The 21,332-nt window shown below is 36.1% G+C and overlaps 2 protein-coding genes across 2 annotated transcripts; one reads left to right on the top strand and one right to left on the bottom strand.

The window, feature by feature from the left end:
- The first annotated feature begins 596 nt into the window (after positions 1-596).
- Positions 597-7,945, top strand: LOC306861383 (suppressor APC domain-containing protein 1-like). The gene is made up of 4 exons (XM_079403609.1): positions 597-764; positions 2,203-2,352; positions 5,395-5,550; positions 5,647-7,945. The coding sequence occupies exons 1-4, from the start codon at positions 678-680 to the stop codon at positions 5,737-5,739; spliced, it is 486 nt and encodes a 161-aa protein (XP_079259735.1). The 5' UTR covers positions 597-677; the 3' UTR covers positions 5,740-7,945.
- LOC306861381 (E3 SUMO-protein ligase ZBED1-like) lies at positions 7,357-13,067 on the bottom strand. The gene is made up of 4 exons (XM_079403607.1): positions 12,198-13,067; positions 9,489-10,090; positions 8,553-9,401; positions 7,357-8,115 (listed from the first exon to the last, which is right to left on the bottom strand). Exons 1-3 carry the CDS (start codon positions 13,054-13,056, stop codon positions 8,955-8,957), a joined length of 1,908 nt encoding a protein of 635 aa, XP_079259733.1. The 5' UTR covers positions 13,057-13,067; the 3' UTR covers positions 7,357-8,115; positions 8,553-8,954.
- Between the last annotated feature and the right edge of the window lie 8,265 nt (positions 13,068-21,332).

The raw sequence follows: 21,332 nt of genomic DNA, 5'->3' as shown, positions 1-21,332 counted from the left end.
ATTTAAAGCTACGTGAGGAGTAATGCTCCTGTAATAGTATATTTTGAACTAACTGAACATAACTTGAGTCATGTTTTTCTGTATCAAGTCTTATGCAACCATTGTGAAATGAACAGCATTTTCAGCTGTTGGATTTCTTTATAAATTTGGCTTCTTTATAAATGTGGCCCTAAATGCTCAGGTTCTGTAAACACCCCTGCTTTTACATCTGAAATATTATTGGTTTATTTTCAAATAGATGTGTTAACACACCTCTTATTATTTCAGTCCAGGTTCAGTCACATTCCCCAACATGTTGGAACAGAAAACTCAGAATGATGGCAGAGATGAAATTAGGTGTTTCCAGTTTCAACTGACAGCTCAGGGGTTCTTATTGACAGCTTGTTTAAGGGAATAATGTCTTACAATCCAAAAAATCTTATCTCTGTTATCATCTTTAGGTGCATGTTTAGAGTTCTGGTTTTGCAGTGTAAGTAATTCAGCCATCATAACTACAGGAGCTGCTCATCATCAGCTTTTATAGAAATTTCCTGAGTATCTATTTACATTCCTTCCGTCCGTCATTCCCTCCGTCCCTCCCTCTCTTGCTCATTCTCATATTTCTTTGTTTCTTGCCTTCTCTGTCCTGATTATTCATTTTGTGTTATGTCTTGAATTTGGTGCCAGCGTTTGTACACATGGCATATGATGGCTATTACACCGTCCTCATCATCCCTCTCCAGAACAGCCTCTACAGCCCTGACGCACTGCACTGCTTCCACAGGGTAAGAGATTGTCTACTGTGTGTAATTTTGGAGGGAAAATGTTCCTCATGGGACAATTTGGAAACAGGACAGTTTTGTCTATAGTGATGAAACTTAAAAGTAGTATTTGCGAGGACAAAAGAAAAAAGAAAAAAGAATCTTAAGTTTGGTTTAATAAATATTAAGTTGAGCATACTTTAGATGACTTAGACAGAATGAGGAGAAAATGTTTTAGTATGTAGGCCTTATATAGTTTAAATGCTTGCCAAGGCATTTGTCCGTTGTTGCTATGCAAGTGCTAGATGGTTGCTGAGGTCTTCTGGCTGCTAGGGCATTGCTAAAAAAACAGTCCCAAATCTCGTACTTGTGCACTATTCAATGCAGTTTTATAGTATATATAGTGCAAGTAGTGTGTACATTAAAATTAAAAAATTAAGGAAAAAAAAAGTGCACTTTAAATACTCTGGTGATGCACTGAAAAAAAAATGAAGTGTGGACTTTTTGACTCTCTGCATCCAATTGTCGCAGCCATTAATTACATAATGGAGGGAGGGACTCAGACTCCGATTATGAATGACAAAATAATCTTATATACACTACTGTGCAAAAGTCTAAGGCCATTATTATTTTCACCAAAAAAAGGATTTAAGTCAGTTATTTCTATCTTTTGCTGTAGTGTGTCAGTAGGAAATATCAGTTTACATTTCCAAACATTCCTTTTGCCATTAATTGTAATAATCCAGTGAGATTTTGTATGCACAAGGAGTCTGACAACAACTAGTATGCTCCACACTGATCTCACGGACATTATCAAGTCCATCTGGAATGACATGAATAAATAGAAGAAACTAAGACAGAAGAACTGTGGCAGCATATCCAAGACACCTTAAGAAACCTGCAAAGCTGCAGTACTGTGAAAAGTTTTAGACACTTGTGTAAAAATGCTGTAAAGTAAGGATGCTTTCAAAAATAATGTCATAAATGTTATCAATTAACTTCTATTAACTAAATCAACTCTACATTTGTTGGTGGTGGTGAAAATAATAATGGCCTAAGAGTTGCACAGTAGTGTAATTCATACACTGCATGCTCAACATTTGCTTATCAAAACATTTGTTTTACACAATAGTTACTTGCATATTTTCTGTAGGGGGAGCAACACTTCTGTTAATCGGCCAAACAGGTTATTGACCAATGCCAGTAATCTCAAAATGGCCAACTATCAGCTGATAAATCTGTATATCACTATATGCTCCAGTCGTAATGCTTATTTCTGACATTTGTAATGTGCCAAAACCACTGATCTATAATAGAGAACATTATATATAGATTATATTATGCATTAAATTATATATTACTGTATATATTATTATATTATATATTATCAGTGGCCAAAACACTTAAAGTTAATATGTAGTGAGGGGTTTCAATGTTTATGATAAATGAATGTTTCTTTTAGCTAAAGAGACGTAGAGATTTGGAAAGACAAAAAGACGTCCTGTGGGCTGGACTGCAGGTTGTGGAACAAACGCAGCTGTGGTACCAGAATCGCCTGAAGATGAATTTAAAAAGGCAAGTTAGCTTCAGCACAGGAGACTTGGATGGAAAGGTATGTACCTTCACAAATCACACCTGAGTAATGCTGCTGTCACATAAAAGCGAGAGTATCTAATTGAAGTATAAGGAGGCCTGTTCCTGCAGACTTCAACTCCACCTGCACATTTTAACTTAATTCAAAACTTTTCATCTCCCAATGAGCTGATGATCTAAATCAGGTTTGTTAAATAAGGTACACATACAAAATGTACAGTGCTGTAGGTGCCTAAACCAGGAAAGAAAACCACTGGCCTACAACCAATGTTAAAACAGGCTACTGTACTAACCCTTAACCGAAACCAGAGCTCTCCAAAAATATAACCAGTGTAATTGATATCTACTATGAAATAAGGATTTTTTGTGTGTGTGTAATTTTGAATGAGAAACTTTATTTATACTAACTTTGGCTACCAATGAAGAAAAATGTATTTTGCCAAAATAATGACATCGACCAGAGAGGACTGATCCTACTTTAATCTGTTTGTCAGAAGATCATTGCAACTTGGTAGCACAGGTATCAAAATTATTTCTGATATTCCCTGTTGTACGCATGTGTTACCAGCTTGAAATTATACATGAGCCCAAAATGGTGAAATTCTGTTATCATTTACTCACCATCAAGTTGTTCCAAACCTGTATGAATTTCTTTCTTCTGCTGAACACAAAAGAAGATTTTGAAGAATGTTGGTAACCTAACAGTTGCTGGTCCCTATTGACTTCCATAGTATGAAAAAATGAAACATTCTTCAAAATATCTTCTTTTATGTTCACCAGAAGAAAGAAACTTGGAACAACTTGAGGGTGAGTAAATGATAACAGAATTTTCGTTTTTGGGTCAAACCTAAAACCTTTGGCATTAAATGCCAAACCTAAAAAGGATAGTCCAGCCAAAAATGAAAATTCTGTCATTAATTACTCACCCTCATGTTGTTCCTTCTGTAGACCTTCTGTAAGTTCATCTTTGGTATACAAATTAAGATATTTTTGATGAAATCAGAGAGCTTTCTGACCCTGCATAGACAGCAACAGAACTGAAGGCCCAGAAACTTAGTAAAGACATTGATTAAAATAGTTCATGATATGAAGCTACGAGAATATGACTTTATTCAACAATTTCTTCTCTTCCATGCCACTCTCCGCCTATAGCGTTCAAGACAGTACCACTATGCATGCGTGTGCTTTCCTCTAATTGAAAACAAAGCACATCCTGGTTCTACGTCAGAACACCGGCTCCTGCATCAGCAGCACCGTGGTCGTGGTATTCTCGTAGCTTCATAACATTTCAGTTTAACCACTGATATCACATGGACTGTTTTAATGATGTCCTTACTACCTTTCTAGGCCTTGAACGTTTCAGTTCTGTTGCTGTCTATGCAGGGTCAGAAAGCTCTTGGATTTTTGTTATGAAGTTAAACTAAGGTCTTAGGTTTGGAATGACATGAGGGTGAGTAATTAATGACAGAATTTTCATTTTTGAGTGAACTATCCCTTTTGATCCTGAAGTCCTTGGTTAGCTTGGTCACATGTGTTTGATTAAGGTTGGGGTTTGAAATGAACATATTAGTCTATTAATATGCATTAAGAATGATCACATAATTCAAGATAAAGGGGCAGAAAATGTATAGGCCTATATATATATAGCTATCAATTCATATAGTTATTCAATATCACACGAAGAGTGCCATTTTTTCTTAAAAAATCAGCATGGTTACAAATGTGATATTGATTTTATACAACAGTTCAATAATAATAATAAAAAACTTAATATCAAGAGACTTACGTTTTAGTGACAATATTGGCCGTTTTTGCTCTATTTCACCAACAACAAAAAAAAACAAAAACATTCCAAACCCAGTGCTACACTGTTTTGAGTGTAAATACATCTAAATGCCACTTTAAATGCTTCAAACTTCTGCAAAGATTTCTTGATTTCTGACTTTCATTTGTTTAGTAACAGCCTAAATGTATTATTATAATTAACTGATTAAATGTAAGAATTTGACTCAAAAGATGATGCACACTTTTAGAAAAAATGGCGTTAAAGGTAAAAATGCCCATAAAAGGTAAAACTCAATTTAATCTAATTGGAAAAGATTAATTTCTATCACTGCTGTGAATTGACCACACAGAATATGAAGAATATCAAAAACTTTAGGAGTCAGCTGTCCACAGTAGTCCTTAAGATATCAGCACAAAAACACACTCAGCAAAATATTGTCTAATTATCTTTATTGATAAAATCCCAGAAAATATTGAGATATTATTTTTTGTCAATATCACACAAGCCTTAGTAGCCTGGAACGTCCAGTGTAGACAGCCTCAAGCTGTTGGTTTATTTCTGTTTTATTATTTTTTGGCTAGCAGAAGTTATGAATGGCTAGTAACTTAAAAATCTAGCAGCCAAATTGGCTGGTGAGTGAAAAAGTTCATTTATCCCTAAAGTCTCAACAAAGGTTGTTCTACAAGAGCAGGATTAAAGGTAGGGTATGTAATTTTTCAAAAACGCTTTAGAAAGCTGAGTCGGGGCTGAGTACCAAAACAAACTTGTAGCCAATCAGCAGTAAGGGGCGTGTCTACTCATGATGTGGAGGAGAGAGGGTTCAGTGAACAGCCAAGCCGAGCGACAGAAAGATAGAGATGGTGGATAAAAAAACAAAAGAGGAAATTGTCAGCAGCAGTTTTCTGTCAGAGATTTGTCGTGCCGCACAGTATCACTGATTATAATGACTTCTATAATGACTTCTACTCACGACCGGTGTAGACACGGTGTAATATTGGTTTTGCTTTGTTTCACAGAACTAATTGTTGCCTGGGTTGCGTAGGCTACGTATGTGTGGGGCGGAGCTATCAAATTAGGGGTGAGACCCTTTTGGGGTAGGGGCGTGTTTGTTTTGGTGATTTCAAATATCAACATGGTCTACCAGAAATCGCTTACCCCACCTTTAAGTAAACTTGGTGTATTTAAACAGACTTTTCAAAGTGAGGATATGAGGAATAGAGATACAGTTTGTTCAATATGTTGTACTGTTATTTATAAATTACCTATACCTTACAGGGCAGGTGGTCCTGCGCTATGCGGTCTTGTATGCAGCGTGTGAATGGCAGTCTGGGTAATCTGATGAGTGACTCCTGTGTCTGGAACAATTTGGCCCCAGAGGAGAGTGGAGGATCAGACTGGGACCTCCGGTGGAGCAATGCCACATTGGTCAAGGTGATGATCAGTAATAAAAATAGTATTCTTTTTGTTTCTATTGTGCAGTCCTATTTATTATCAACATAACAAGCACTGTGTGGATTTCATATACAGGAAGTGAATCAGAAGAATCAACGGATTTCCATGTTGGAGCTTGAGAAGGCACAACTTCTTCAGCAGCTGGTGTCTTACAGCACACCTGATTGATGACATCCACACATTTTCAACTTGAATTACAAAAGGGTTTCATTCAAATCACGCAGAGAACTGTAAATAGTTAAAAATGCTTTGAAAAGACTGAATGTTAAAATTAATTTAAGCTCTGGTATGCACCCAGTCCACCCTGTCTTCCATTATTTAACTGAAAGAGAATTCCAGATATAATGTTTAATAGTTGTTGTTTTTTTCTTAAAATATTTGTTTATCTGACTTGTTAGTGATTCAAATCCCTACATTTATACAAAACAGGTTTTGAAGTATTATAATTCAGGTATAATTGAACAATGAAGATTCTATATTATGGCTAAAATTAGTATTGCAATATCACTTGTATTAGTTTTGATTTACATATAAACATATAAAGAGGGGGTAAATGTTTATATTGCTTGTCATTATTATGTATTTGCAAAATATAAATATATATTAAAAACTTAAATCAGCTGCACTGAAAATGTCACAATCAGTTTTGGTTTAGTTTTTATGGACTACTATTTTGTATGCCTTGTTTTCATGCGTGTCCTTTGTGTTTCTTGTGTTCACTTTGTTTTTAACTGTTACAGTTGTTATGTTGTGCACCTGCTTTTTTGTTGAGTTCCTCATTATCTTGTGTATAAATGCACTTAGACTAGTCTTTGTTTGGCATTGTCTTTACATACGTGAAGCTGTTCTGAATCTGAATCCATAGGTGTTTGTGCTGGGATGTCCTCTGATGGACAGGCCCTGGAACGTGGGGAATAGAGACTTCCACAGTCAGGGGGAGAATCTGACTATAGACACAGCGATCTGGTCCTCTGGGTGGACCAGATTTTGAAGATACTCCGAACTGGCTGAAAATTTAACCTAACAGCTTCACATATGTAAAGACACCACCAAACAAAGAGGAAAGTTAGAGCATATATACACAGGATGATGAAGAACCCAACAAGAAATATGTACACAATATAATCAACAACTATGGAAACACAAATGTTTTCTTTCTGCTTCTTGTGTTCTGATCACATGAAAATAAGGAATACAAACTAAGTCCATGAAAACTAAACTCTGATTGTGACAATTTCAGTGCTGTGCGTTTGAATTTTTAAAAATACATGTATATTTTCAAAATACATAATATAATGACAAGCAATACAAAACATTTACCCCCTCATATATGTTGACAAAACACTGGTAACAATATAATATCTGTTCAGTTGGTGGTCTTTACAAGATCATGACTGTATTAAATCTAAACTAATACAAGTGGTTTTGCAATATCCAGAGCCTATTCCCTCCATGGACCCTCCACTGATGGAGAAGGTTCTCCCAGAGCTAGAGCCTGTATCCCTATTTATTTTGAGCTGTGTGTCCGTCCTGGAGGGAATATTGTTTAAGTTATACTTCCTGGAGTGGAGTCTTACTCATGCTCCCACCTCTGAGGCATGTTTGCCTTTGCCGTTCTTGTCAGGATTAATTTACTTGCTAGTCCATAACTGTTCCCAAACGCTCCCCCTCCGCTGGTTTCCTTCAGTAGCCATGCTCCTCCTTCTTTGCCACTGGTATACCTACCTACCTACTTATATGACATATTTCCTGTATTTGGCCCAAGTGAGGATGAAGATGACAATTGTGTGTATAACTTTTCATTACCTGATGGGACACAGTTATTGTGAGGTAAAAATGCAAGTATTTACATAGCTATATTTTTATTTGAAATACTTTGCATTTTAAAATCAATACATTTTCAAAATCTGTTCAGTAGTCCCTATAACATGACACAATTTAATTTGTGGTGCTTCTAATTAAGTGATGAAAAGCAGTTGCAAATTTTACAAAATAAATTTCACCACCACTCATCTTTGCTCCAAAATAAAACATGCAACACTTTGTTTTTCTACCAAATTATATGTAATAATATCTGATTAAGTGACAGTGTATTTAAAACATACTATTAATTCAAAAGCTACAGAAATGAATGATATGCACCTAACAAATGTAACAGGCTTTAATAGTTAAAATGCATTTTATTACTGTAATGTGTCATTTCAAGTGGTAATGCATTTGTATGAAATTCTAAAACCACAAGCCCATTCTAAACCCACTTTTAAGCCAACGAAAACTCTTTTCACAGTTTTCACCAACTGTGCATACCAAAAAATAAATAAAATACAGAAAGAAACAATCTGTAGATGCATTGCAAATAACATTGCATAGGTTGTAAAAAAAGAAAAAGAAAAAAAAAAAGCATTTATCTGTTTAAGATTACAGTTTTTTCTGTATTAGTGGCACTTTTTGAATTTGTGCTTTTGAAATTATTATTAAATATTTTTAAGAAAGAACTAGGGTTTTGTGAAAAATTTCATTTTTTCAATATTGCGATATGTGACCCTGGACCACAAAACCAGTCTTAGGTCGCTGGGGTATATTAATAGCAATAGCCAAAAATACATTGTATGGGTCAAAATGATCTATTTTTCTTTTATGCCAAGAATCATTAGGATATTAAGTAAAGATCATGTTCCATGAAGATATTGTGTAAATTTCTTACTGTAAATATATAAAAACTTAATTTTTGATTAGTAATATGCATTGCTAAGAACTTAATTTGGACAACTTTAAAGGCGATTTTCTCACTATTTAGATTTTTTTGCACCCTCAGATTCCAGATTTTCAAATAGTAGTATCTCAGCCAAATATTGTCATATCCTAACAAACCATATATCAATGGAAAGCTTATTTATTCAGATGATGTATAAATCTCAATTTGGAAAAATTGACACTCAAGACTGGTTTTGTGGTCCAGGGTCACATATTATAAATGGTACCATGAGTCAACTTGATCAAGGAAAATGCACACACAGATTAGTGATATTGCTGAAATGTGTATTTGTAAGACTAGAAAATGTTTTCAAAATAAATATTTTTTTACAAAATGAAATAACATTTGCATTCATGTAATACTTGAGAAAATAAGTTAGCTAAATTAAATAAAATAATAAATAAAAACATACACATTTTCACAAACATAAGATATTTTAAACATTTTGTCCAAACAAACAGGGACATTTATGCAGGATGCAACATATACTCAGTATAAACTCCTTTGAAAAGGAAACGGAATATAAAATTGTGGTTTACTTAATAAAATTCAAACCACCAAATCTTTTTTTTTTTTATGACCACCTGGTACTTCCAAATCCTCTTTCTAAAAAGTTCTACTTATCACATCAGAGGTTCTTTGCCAAAAAAACAAGCATATCCACTTTGTCTGGTTTCAGACAGGAGCGATGATTCGATACAACATTACCACTAGTGCTAAAAGCTCTCTCTGATGCAGAGCTTGTTGCTTGTATGCCCAGATATTTCTGTGCTAGTTTGCATAGCCTAGGGAAGTATACTTTGTGGAACTTCCACCATTTCAGTGGATCTTCTCCATGGTCTATACATGGCATGTAAATGTAAGCATTGAGTTCAGCAGCCACTGCTTCTCTAAACTGTGCCATGGGATCAAATGTGGTTGACAACGATGCTCTTGGTGCTGTGTATGCGGTTTCCTTGAAGAAACTTGCCAGAGTTCTCTTCTTGGCTTTAGCAGCAGGTGGACTTTCCACATCCAGACTATCATTCTCTATCGCTGCAGTGCTTTGGGCTACAGTCTGTTGCTGGTGAATTTCCTGAAACAAGTAAAAAAAATGCACCTGTTTTAGAAATTTGTTACATGGAATTCTTAGCAGTTAAGTAAACTCTGTGGTTTTACTCACCATCAACTCAGTGATGACTCGTTCCTTTAAGGTCTCGATCACTTCTGCAGAGATGTATTGTGTTCGGAACCTTGGGTCTAGGAAAGTGGTCAAGTTTAGCAAGTCCTGCGTGCCTTCATATTTGTTGTTGAGGTAGCTACGAATTTTTGATTTCAGTGATTTGGTCAGGTCAGTGTCCGCTTCATCTTTAACCAGCACTGAGGTGTTCAGAAGATGCAGAGCAGGCTTCACGCAAGATATGCTTACATAACGTTCACCTGATAAGGCATCCGTGAAGTCCTGGAGTGGGCTTAGTGCCTTGTTTACAGATTCCAAGACCTCCAGGTCCTGCCACGAAGGGAGTAGGTCTTGCACTTTGCAGTCTGTGGAGAGAACCTTGGACAACGCACTTTGCTGCTCCAGGACTCTTGCTATCATTTTCTGAGTGGAACCCCATCGTGTTGAGCAGTCTGTCACCATGGCATGCTCTGGGAGGTTGAGCTCTCGTTGTGCTTCCCTCAAGGCCACTCTTTTCTTCCAACTATGGGAGAAGTGGCCCACAATCTTCCTGCATATCCCAGTAGCACTGTTAATACATTGTGCATTATCTTTCAGAGCATTTTCTGTGAATGATAAGAGGGTGGAATCATAAAAAGACAAAACATTTACTTACTACAGTGACATTGCAAAACATTTAATATTCACATTCTGATTACATGCCCAATTCCATATTAATAGCATAAATGGCCCACTCCTAGTATCTTTTGTGGCACACATAATTTTACATTGTATTTAAAATTATTTTATTAATTAATTAAGCTCTCCTTGGGGTCCAGCTGACCCCACTGGACTTTATTCATTTTTAAAAATGTTCCCTTCATCTCAGGGGCATGAGACTCTGTGACTTAAATAATCTATCTAAAAACACAAAAAATCTTGATTTGGACTTGATTTGGTTGTTCTAAAGGTGTGTAAAAAAATACAGTTTTTCTTCCTTGGGGTCAGATTGACCCACATTGAAAATGAATGGGAAAAGTGTAAAAAAATGTATATATATTTTTTCATTTCGTTTGTCAAAAAAACTAAACAACAAAAAAGTAAATCTGAAAAATTTACATTTAAATAAAGGCCTGGTCCAAGAGCATAAACACAAAGTGGAACAAACTTTCTCTCTCATACACACACACATACACAAACACACACATGTGACTGCAACAGAGACCATTTTTATAAAGATTAGCATGTAAAATCAACAAATCTGAAGTCTGAAAATTTTCATACATAAATGAAGGACTGGTACTAGAGCACAAATACAACATGGAACAAGCATGTTCACTCACTCACGTGTCTGGGGCATTTTTTAGATTTTGGCAAATAAAGTCAGACATAAATGCGCAACAATGTGAAGGAGTAAACATGACATAACATACAAAATTTTAATTTATTTTAGAATGTTTAAATATATATTCACAAAATATAGATCATAAAATTGTGAGAAGTTGAAGCATCAAAAAAATTAAGTGAAAATGAAATGAGTCTCTTCTGCTGGATATATTGCACTCTTTCTTTAACTGTAATTCCTACATTTTTTCAAATAACCTGCAGAATGCAGTATTCTATCCCTAACACAGAGCAATGTCCAAAAACAATTTAGATTTAAAGTGTGCAGTAAATATGTATAAAAGTACCAAATATCCACGAAATCACCGCACGAATGTAAATTTGAGAAGTAAACGGGAATTTTTTTTTTTTAATATAATATTTTTTTATGCAATCGCTCTCTAAAAGGGAAGTCGTGGCCTAATGGTTAGAGAGTCGGACTCGTAATCCAAAGGTTGCGGGTTCGAGTCTCGGGCCGGCAGGGGTTGTAGGTGGGGGGAGTGAATGTCCAGCGCTCTCTCCACCCTCAATACCACGACTGAGGTGCCCTTGAGCAAGGCACCGAACCCCAACTGCTCCCCGGGCGCCGCAGCATAAATGGCTGCCCACTGCTCCGGGTGTGTGTTCACGGTGTGTGTGTGTGTTCACTGCTGTGTGTGTGCACGTTGGATGGGTTAAATGCAGAGCACGAATTCCGAGTATGGGTCACCATACTTGGCAGTATGTCACTTCACTAAAAGTTTGGGGTCTATACAAGGGCGTAACCATGGTATAGATATTGGGGGGGGGTCCAAATGTGAGCCCTTCCCCAGATATTTTTTTTTAAGTGCATTTCCCACAATTCTCATATATTGATAAAGATTTGCTCATCTAGAACGTAGTTTTGAGGAATACATTGACAGAGCAGTTTTTTCAAACGATGCCGCAATCCGGCGTTTACGGGCTCAACCAAGTGTACAATCGAGGGGGGGTGGTCACACAGTTTTGTTTCCCTTGTTTTTCTTAAATTGAAAGTAAATCGGAAATAACAACAGATCCACTAGGCTACAACCAGGGTTCATAAAAGCAGGGCATATCATATGTCACATACTACAATATAATAGGCCTATTATTGGGGGTGACAGATTGGTATTTTTCCAATATTGGGGGGGGGGGGGGGGGGGGACACGTCCCCCCCTCCCAAAGTATATGGTGGTTACGCCCATGGGTCTATATGACCCCAAGGAAGAAAATCGTAAACCCGACTACTATTACACTAACGTTACCCCATAGTTAATTGCTCTTAAAATTACATTAGTTTAAAATATTTGCAGTAGCCTAATGACAAAAGAATAAATCAATTTAACTTACCAATGGCCAAATGAAGTCTATGCCCAAAACACTGGATTCTAGTCCACTGATTAAGCTCCACTGCTTTGACGATGTTGGTGCCGTTGCCTGTCGTGATCGCGACCTGACGCGCCTCACAGAGGTCCCACGCAGACAGTGCCTCTCTCAAACCCAAGGCTATGTTCTCTCCGGTGTGATCGTCGGGGAAATACGATGTTTGCAGGCAGCGGCTTTTCAGTTCAAACTCCTCGTCGACAAAGTGCACAGTCAAGCTGATATACGGTTCACTTGTCCTGCTTGACCACAGGTCCGTAGTGGTTGAAAAGAAGGCCACCTTAGCCATTTCCTTTTGAACTTCGCCACGACGCGAGTTATAAAGAGCAGGGATCGCTACTTGAGAGAAATAGCTTCGCGAGGGCAGCTGGTACCTCTTGTCCAGTGTGCGGATCATTTTCTGAAATCCCACTTTACTAACGGTGTGTATGGGCATCATGTCTTTTGCCAAGCAGTGCGTGATGGAGTCTGTGATTTCTTTATATCTAGGCGAAGACTTATCATACGGCGTGAGACTCGCAAACACATCTGTACTTACCTTTTGATTTGTTCGGGTAATAGCTTGTGTCTTGTTTCCTACAGCTATCTCTTTACTAATCTGGGTTTTCTCCATCATGCATTCATCATATTTTTCTTTGTGCTGTTTCAGGTGCTGATATAAATTTGTCGTATTGCCACGTGATGTAGCAACTTTAATTTTGCAAATGTTACACAGTACCTCTCTCTGCTCAGTGTCGGTAATCTTAAAGCCAAAATATCGCCATATAACAGAGGTAGATTTTTTTTTTCTGGCTACCAGTTCAGTGTCGATCTCCTCCGCGTCCATCTTTGTTCTGGTCCGCACACCGGATAGTCACGTGACCACACACGCCACGTGCTGTCCTTATTTTGTTTATTTTAGTTAGCGGCGCGGAACATCGGAAAACTGTTCTCAGAAAGTATATGTTGTCAAATCCACACATGCACTTTAATTAATAAAATTGCAACATTGTGCCGTCATATAATCGCACAGGTTAACATCGCGATTTATCATACGATTAATCGTGCAGCACTAGAAAAAATATAATTTTTAATGTTATTATTATTATTATTGACAACTGTAATTGTAATTGTAATTGTACATTTTCAAGAATCCTGCTTAGGTCTACACCATGTGAATGTTTTGGTGTTTTGGTCGTAACGGATCTCATGAATGTGCATATAAATAGTATGCAAAATAAAAATGAAAACTCGTGATATTGATACACAAAAATGGACTTTGGCGTGTATGCTACGCGATGGGTAGGATTAGGTAGGGTAGGATTAGCACGTTCGTATCATATACACGCCAAAGTCCATTTTTTGCGTATGGATATCACGATTTTTTATTTGGCGTACTATTTATACGCATTTTCACGAGACCGGGCTTTTGAATCTCTGTAAAATAAAATGCCTGTATTTGATGTCATCTGACTCCCCAATTCTGATGCATCTCTGATCAATCTTTCCTCTCCCTTGTAATCTTTTCGGATCTATGTTCACAAATTGCAAAAGCTCGCTCTCCTTTCCTCTCTCTCTCAATGAAATTTTCAATTTAAATGAGCTTTATTGGCATGACTAGTACAGTATTGTAATGATTATATAGCTAATCATTACACAAACAAAAACAAATGAATACATACAGTGCCCTCCAAAAGTATTGGAACAGTAAGGCCAATTCCTTTATTTTTGCTGTAGACTGTAAACATTTGGGTTTGACATCAAAAGATGAATATAAGATGAGAGATTAACATTTCAGCTTTTATTTACAGGTATTTTCATCTGGATCTGATACACAACTTAGAAGATAGCACCTTTTGTTTGAACCCACCCATTTTTCATGTTACCAAAAGTATTGGACCATGTGACTGACAGGTGTGTTTTGTTGCCCTGGTGTGTCCTATTAATTGATTATTCAAACAATATATAGCACTGAATGTCTGTGCTCAGTTTCAGATCCGTGCAGACTGCATTTATAGTTAGTTAAGACGTGTAACCAACATGAAAACCAGAGAGGTGTCTATGAGTGAAAAACGAGCAATTGTGAAGCTGAGAAAAGATGAAAAATCAATCAAACCATTGCACAAACACTGGCAATAGCAAGTACAACCATTTGGAATCTCCTGAGGAAGAAAGAAACCAATGATGTACTAAGTAACACACCTCAAGCGGGTAGATCAAGGAAAACATCTGCAGTTGATGACAGAAACATTGTGACAGCTGTAAAGAAAGACCCTAAAACAACTGTTAGTGACATCAGCAACAACCTCCTGAGGGCAGGAGTGACGGTATCACAATCTACTGTTCGCAGAAGACTTCATGAACAAAAGTACAGAGGCTACACCAGAAGATGCAAACCACTCATTAGCAAGAAGAATAGGAGACGAGCCTAAAAAATGTACTGATTTTATGGACCAAAGTGATGGAAAGGCTAAAGTTTGGAGAAAGAAAGGATCTGCTCATGATCCCAAACATACAAGCTCATCTGAAACACAGTGTACACAGGTGTACATTATAGTACACATTACACAAGTAATGTAATGGCTTGGGCTTTCGTCGCTTCTTCTGGGACAGGCTCATTAATCTTCATTAATGATGTAACGCATGATGGCAGCAGCAAAATTAACTCAGAAGTCTACAAATATTTTGTCTGACAATTTACAGAAAGATGCAACCAAACTGATTGGGAGATCCGTCATCATGCAGCAAGATAATGACCCAAAACACAGTGCCAAAACAACAAAGGAGTTCATCAGGGGCAAGAAGTGGAAGGTTTTAGACTGGCCAAGTCAATCTCTACACTTTAACCCTGTAGAGTATGCATTTTACCTGCTAAAGAAGAGACTGAAGGGAGTAACCCCCCAAAACTGAAAGAAGCTGCAGTGAAAGCCTGGAAAATCATCACAAAAGAAGAATGCAAAAGTTTGGTGATGTCAATGGGTCACAGGCTTGATGCAGTTATCGAAAGCAAAGGATTTGCAACTAAATATTAAGTCTTTTTCACTTTAATCTATGTTAATTCTATCTGTTTCAATACTTTTGGTAACATGAAAAATGGGTGGGTTCAAACAAAAGGTGCTATCTTCTAAGTTGTGTATCAGATCCAGATGAAAATACCTGTAAATAAAAGCTGAAATGTTAATCTCTCATCTCATATTCATCTTGATGTCAAACCCAAATGTTTTCTGTCTACAGCAAAAATAAAATAATTGGCCTTACTGTTCCAATACTTTTGGAGGGCACTGTACATATGAATGCATAAATACCTTTTATAAACACCAAGAAATAACACAATGTAAATAAATAAATAAATGTACATATTCAGACATGTTAAGATGTAACAATATTTCTGACGCTAGTTTTGTGCACTGGCAGGGTGCTAGCCTATATTTTACTGCTGGAGTTTTCTCCCAAAATGTATATAAATCTTTCTGGATTTGGTAGAGAAATATAATTTGGTGCTGTTTGTTGCATGGATCGATAGTGGTCACAGTGCAGCAGGAAATTCAGTTACAGGTCTCTGAGAGCACAGAAAACACAGTCTCTGCTCTGGCGGCTACCATCTCTGTGCCATCCTCTCTTTCTATTATTTTATTTTATTTTATTACTTTTTTCACTTTTCTAGACAGTCATCACTCAGTCTCTATTTGGTTTGGTGTCTTTCTCACTTAATGCTTTTTCACACAGCTCAGGTATGGTTTGTAATCACTTTTCAATTGTAAACAAAGTTCCATTTTCTTTTGTGGCTTAGTGGCATCTTTCCAAAAAGCAATGTACTGTAATTTTGTATTTATATTTGTATAATTTGTTTGGGTGTTGGTTTGGATGGAGTTTCAGCACCAGCGGTGAAAGAGCAAAGAATTCTGGTCCTCACACTGCAGGGCTTGAGTCGCTGTATTTTAGGTGTTTATCTAATTTCAGAGCTCTTTTTTGGATCACTAAAGAGTATTGTAAAGGGTATCTCTGTTTGGTAGTGTTCTGTTTACTTTTAGGATGCTCTTACAAATGTCAAATTAAATTATTTAATGCTTTGGTTAAATGTTAAAGGTGACCCTGGACCACAAAAAAGTTAATTTTTCGAAATTGAGATTTATACATAATATGAAAGCTGAATAAATAAGCTTTCCATTGATGTATGGTTTGTTAAGATAGGACGATGATGAGATATTTGGCCGAGATGGAACTATTTGAAAATCTGGAATCTGAGGGTGCAAAAAAAACAAAAAAAAAAAAAAAAATACTGAGAAATTTGCCTTTAAAGCTGTCCAAATGATGTTCTTAGCAATGCATATATTACTAATCAAAAATTAAGTTTTAATATATTTACGGTTGGAAATTTCAAATACATATATCTTCATGGAACATGATCTTTACTTAATATCCTAATGATTTTTGGCATAAAAGAAAAATGGATAGTTTTGACCCATACAATGTATTTTTGGCTATTGCTACAAATATATCCCAGTGACTTAAGACTGGTTTTGTGGTCCAGTGTAACAAATAGATGTTAAATAGAGTGTGGCTCAGTGGGCAACATTGTGGGCAACACATCTGGGGACATTTTTCTTCGAAAGTCTCTTACATTTACATTTAGTCATTTAGCTGACGCTTTTATCCAAAGCAACTTACAAATGAGAACAATAGAAGCAATCAAAATCAACAAAAGAGAAATGAAATACAAGTGCTATAACAAGTCTCAGTTAGCTTAACGCAGTAGCAAGTTTTTTTTATTTTTTATTATATAATAAAAAGAGAACAGGTAGAATAGAAAAAGAATAGAGCAAGCTAGTGTTAGAGACCTTTTTTGTTTTTGTTAATTATATAATAAATAACAGAAACAGATAGGATAAAAAAAGATTTGAAAAGTTCAAGCAGTAAATGAATGTGCAAGTCTAAAAGGGAGATGTTTTTTTTTATTATTATTTTTTTATATATTTTTTTTTTTAAAGGATAAGGATAACAACAGAACTTGGTAAACAGGTCACCTTTGCATCTTTACATAGGTCTTGTTAACAGGTACATACAGAGGTCAAATTACAAAACAAAGAGATAAGCACAATCCATTTTTCCCAGTATTGAGAGTATGTGTCCATCCGTAAATTTAATGCGAAAGTGATTCTCTCCATATTTTGAACACTGGTTACAATGTCCAACCATTCAGACTTTGTTGGGGGATCAGACTGGAGCCACTTTCGTGTTACAGCTTTCTTGCTGGTTGCTAATAATATCTTTAATAAGTACTTGTCTCTCACCGTCAAATGAGCCGGTAAGTTCCCCAAGTAAATAGTAGAAAAGGAATAATCAATTGCATCATCAAAAATATTGTATATTACTTGTGTTACCTCCCGCCAGTATGGCTGAATGATTGGGCAGTTCCAAAATACATGAAAGTGATCTGCTAGTTGTTCCCCTCATTTCCTCCAGCACAGACCACTACCATCTCACCATTCTGAATAGACTTTAACTCGGGGGTTATAAAGTATCTAATAAGATTCCTCCATCAGAATTCTCTCCACATACCGGAACTAGTAGAAGTAGCCTGAACAGAACAGATATTTAACCACTCTTCCTCTGAAATAGCAAGACTTGCTTCTCTCTCCCATTTTAATCTTACCTCCCTAGTTGAGTGTTCTTTATTGGATTGAATACATAAAGTTTTGAGACAAGTTTCCTATTATCCTCATTTTTATAAACATCAGTAAATAAATCTACTAAATTAGGTTTATGTTTCTCCAAATATCTTATTTCACTGTTGAAATAAGTTTTGGTTTGTAGATACCTAAAAAATCTCATTTTTCCAGGCCATACATATTAGAGATATCCTGATAACTATCTAATTCACCCTTTGAGGAAATTGAACCAAAAGTAGTGATGCCAAGTCTATACCAAGATTGAAACCTCCCATCAGACATTGCTGGTTTAAATTCAGGGTCAAAGGAGACCCATCTCAGTAGTCTTGACTGTCTTTCAAGTAAAGGTGATTTACATTCTTTAAACCAGATTCTAAAAGGAACTTTAGTCCATTGATTTAAACTATTTAAATACCGTTTATATAAAGTTTTACTACCTAATAGTGATTGCAATGGTATAGCTAGCTGTGAAATTTCCAGATCTTTCCACTTTGCTGTATAATCTGGGTTACAGCAGCACACTAATGATCTTAACTGAGCTGACTTGTAATAGTCTAACAAGAAAGGAAGTGCTCTCTACCTCCTTTCTCTTTAGACAGTTGCAGTGTTTTAAATTTAATTCTTGGCCTCCTACCCCTCCAAATAAATCTTGAAATCCACTTGTCCCATTCTCTAAATTGTTTTAGAGGAACTTCAATTGGTAGGGATTGGAAGAGGTATAAGAGACGGGGAAGTATGTTCATTTTTATTGTATCTATTCTATTATACATCTCTAAGGGGAGCTGGGACCACCTATCTATATCTGATTTAATAATCTTATTTGTAGGACCATAATTACTATCAAATAGTTTTGTAGTGTCTTTAGTTATTAAGATTCCCAGGTACTTAATACCTGTTGAGTTCCATTTAAATTTAAATCTATTCAACATATTTCTCTGAGGAGTATAATTAAAACTTAAAATTTGTGTTTTTTGAACATTTAGTTTATATCCAGAGTAGCTGCCGAATTTTTTTAAAATGGACATCAGTCTAGGAATACTAACCTCTGGCGATGCGACAAGCAACAGTACATCATCTGCATACAGACAAATCTTTTGCTCTAAACCTCTAACTCTTATTCCTTTGATTCCCTGATCATCTCTAATTAACTGAGCTATGGGCTCAATAAATAAAGCAAACAGAGCAGGACTGAGAGGGCAGCCTTGACGACAGGCAGCCTCTGTCCAAGTTAAAACTCGGAGTAAGATGACCGTTGATCTTAATTCTAGCATTTGGAGAAGAATACAAAGTTTTAATACAGCTAATGAACTCATCTTTGAAGCCAAATCTTCTTAATGTCAGGTAAAGATATTCCCAGCGGACTGAGTCAAACGCTTTTTCAGCATCTAAACTAATACCTACTGCTCTGGAATTTTCTTTGGTGATATGATCAATTACATGCAGCACCCGTCTAATATTATCTTGTGTCTGCCTATCACGCACAAATCCCGCTTGATCTAAATCCACTAATTCTGGTATTATATCTTCCAGTCTTTTAGCTAATATTGCTGCATACAGTTTATAATCCACGTTTAAAACAGAAATTGGCCTAAATGCACTACACTCCTTCTTATCTTTACCCTCTTTAGGAATAATCGAGATTATTGCCTCACTCCATGTTCTTGGTGGTTCGCCTCCTTTAAGCATATAATTAAAACAGTCAAAAAGCATTGCAATTAACTGGTCTTTAAAGGCCTTATACCACTCAGCAGGGAAGCCATCAGATCCTGGTGTTTTATTAACTTTTAATCTTGAAATTGCTTTCCCTATCTCGTCCTTATAGTAATCTCTGCCATAAGGGCTTTATTTTGTATTATGCCTATAGAGGGTAAGTCCAGTGATTCTAAAAAAGTATTTATTTCTTTGGAGCTAGTCTTATTCGTTTCACTATATAGATTTCTATAGTAGGTTTCAAAAATTTTGTGAATATCTTCTTGTTTGTGGCAAACTTTTTTAGTTTTAGGGTCTCTAATTTCAAATATAGTACTCTCTGCCTGTTGCTTCCTTAGCTTCCATGCCAACAGCTTCAAAGCCTTTGAGCCATTTTCATAATTTCGTTGTCTAGTAAATGTAGCTTTTTTCTCTAATTCTTCCTCATACAATTTGTTTATTTCCTTCTTAACATTATTTAAGTGATTTAGAATATGAGGTTTCTTTTTCTCACTATGTGCCCTCTCTAAAATCTTCAGATTCTCCTGCAAATCAACCAGTTTTTTACATTTTTTCTATGCAAAGTAAGAGCTATTAGTTTACCCCTTATCACTGACTTTGACGCATCCCATAAAACACTTGGCGATACTTCCCCGTTATTGTTGTTGTCAATATAATCCCTTAGTTCTTTTTGAATATATTCTTTGCATGCACTATCATTCAGAATGCTTGTATTAAGGCGCCACAATGAGTCCTTCTTTTTATTATCTAAATGCATAGTCAGGTAGATAGGAGAATGATCAGAGATATCTCTGGCGCCTATTTTGCAGTCTGTAAGTCTATGTCTGTCTGAATTATGAACGAAAAAATAGTCAATTCTTGAGTATGCCACTTGGCTCGCAGAGTAAAATGTGAATTGTTTGTCTGTTGGATGGAGAACCCTCCATACATCAACCAGACCCAGCTCCATCAGCAGTTTTTTAGTTACCCTTGCTTTTTTTTAATTTTTAAGAATATAATTAAAATAGAGAATGCTAGAATTAGAGGCTCAAATAAAGATGGAAGAGATGTGTTTTTAGCCGTTTCTTGAAGATGGCTAAGGACTCAGCTGCTCGGATTGAGTTGGGCAGGTCATTCCACCAGGAGGGAACAGTTAATTTAAAAGTCAGAGAAAGTGATTTTGAGCCTCTTTGAGATGGCACAATAAAGCAACGTTTTTATAACTGTGTCTAACCATAAGATGCACCAAATAATTCACTGATTAGCGAATTAGTTATGAATCAATTATGTTATTTGGCATATAATATGAACAGTGTTGGGGAAAGTTACTTTTAAAAGTAATGCATTACAATATTGTGTTACTCCCTAAAAAAGTAACTAATTACGTTACTTAGCTACTTTTTATGGAAAGTAATGCGTTACATTATTTTTGCGTTAATTTTGCGTTACTTTTTAAATATGAGCAGGGCTTGATTGTTTTTAATACAAGAAATTACATTAATACAAATGTAAAAGCCCTGTATCTTGTGAAGGAAAAGTAAATTCACGTCTGTAAAGTAAAACTCAGGATAAGAAGGTTTAACACTCTTCGGCAATAAAAAAACAATGAAGTACAATTGTTAGTTTATCTAAAGTCATTTTTGCTTATTAGTATGGTTGAACTGGATCATCAAAGGTCAGCAGCAAAGACATTGGTTAATAAAATGGGATTAGATACATTTGTGTTGTTTAACATATTTAATTATTGCAGTTTGAGTCATATTCT

The sequence above is a fragment of the Barbus barbus genome, assembly GCF_936440315.1.
Source record: "Barbus barbus genome assembly, chromosome: 42".
Classification (NCBI taxonomy): Eukaryota; Metazoa; Chordata; class Actinopteri; order Cypriniformes; family Cyprinidae; genus Barbus; species Barbus barbus.
Note: the sequence above shows the minus strand (reverse complement) of the source record. Positions and strands in the feature narration are given on the sequence as shown.

Coding starts and splice junctions, on each gene's coding strand:
- LOC306861383 (XM_079403609.1), top strand. CDS start 678: ATGGCATATGATGGCTATTACACCGTCCTCATCATCCCTCTCCAGAAC. Junction 2,353..5,394: donor CAGGAGACTTGGATGGAAAG/GTATGTACCTTC, acceptor TATACCTTACAG/GGCAGGTGGTCCTGCGCTAT. Junction 5,551..5,646: donor GCAATGCCACATTGGTCAAG/GTGATGATCAGT, acceptor TTTCATATACAG/GAAGTGAATCAGAAGAATCA.
- LOC306861381 (XM_079403607.1), bottom strand. CDS start 13,056: ATGGACGCGGAGGAGATCGACACTGAACTGGTAGCCAGAAAAAAAAAA. Junction 10,091..12,197: donor TAGACTTCATTTGGCCATTG/GTAAGTTAAATT, acceptor TATCATTCACAG/AAAATGCTCTGAAAGATAAT. Junction 9,402..9,488: donor GAGTCATCACTGAGTTGATG/GTGAGTAAAACC, acceptor TACTTGTTTCAG/GAAATTCACCAGCAACAGAC.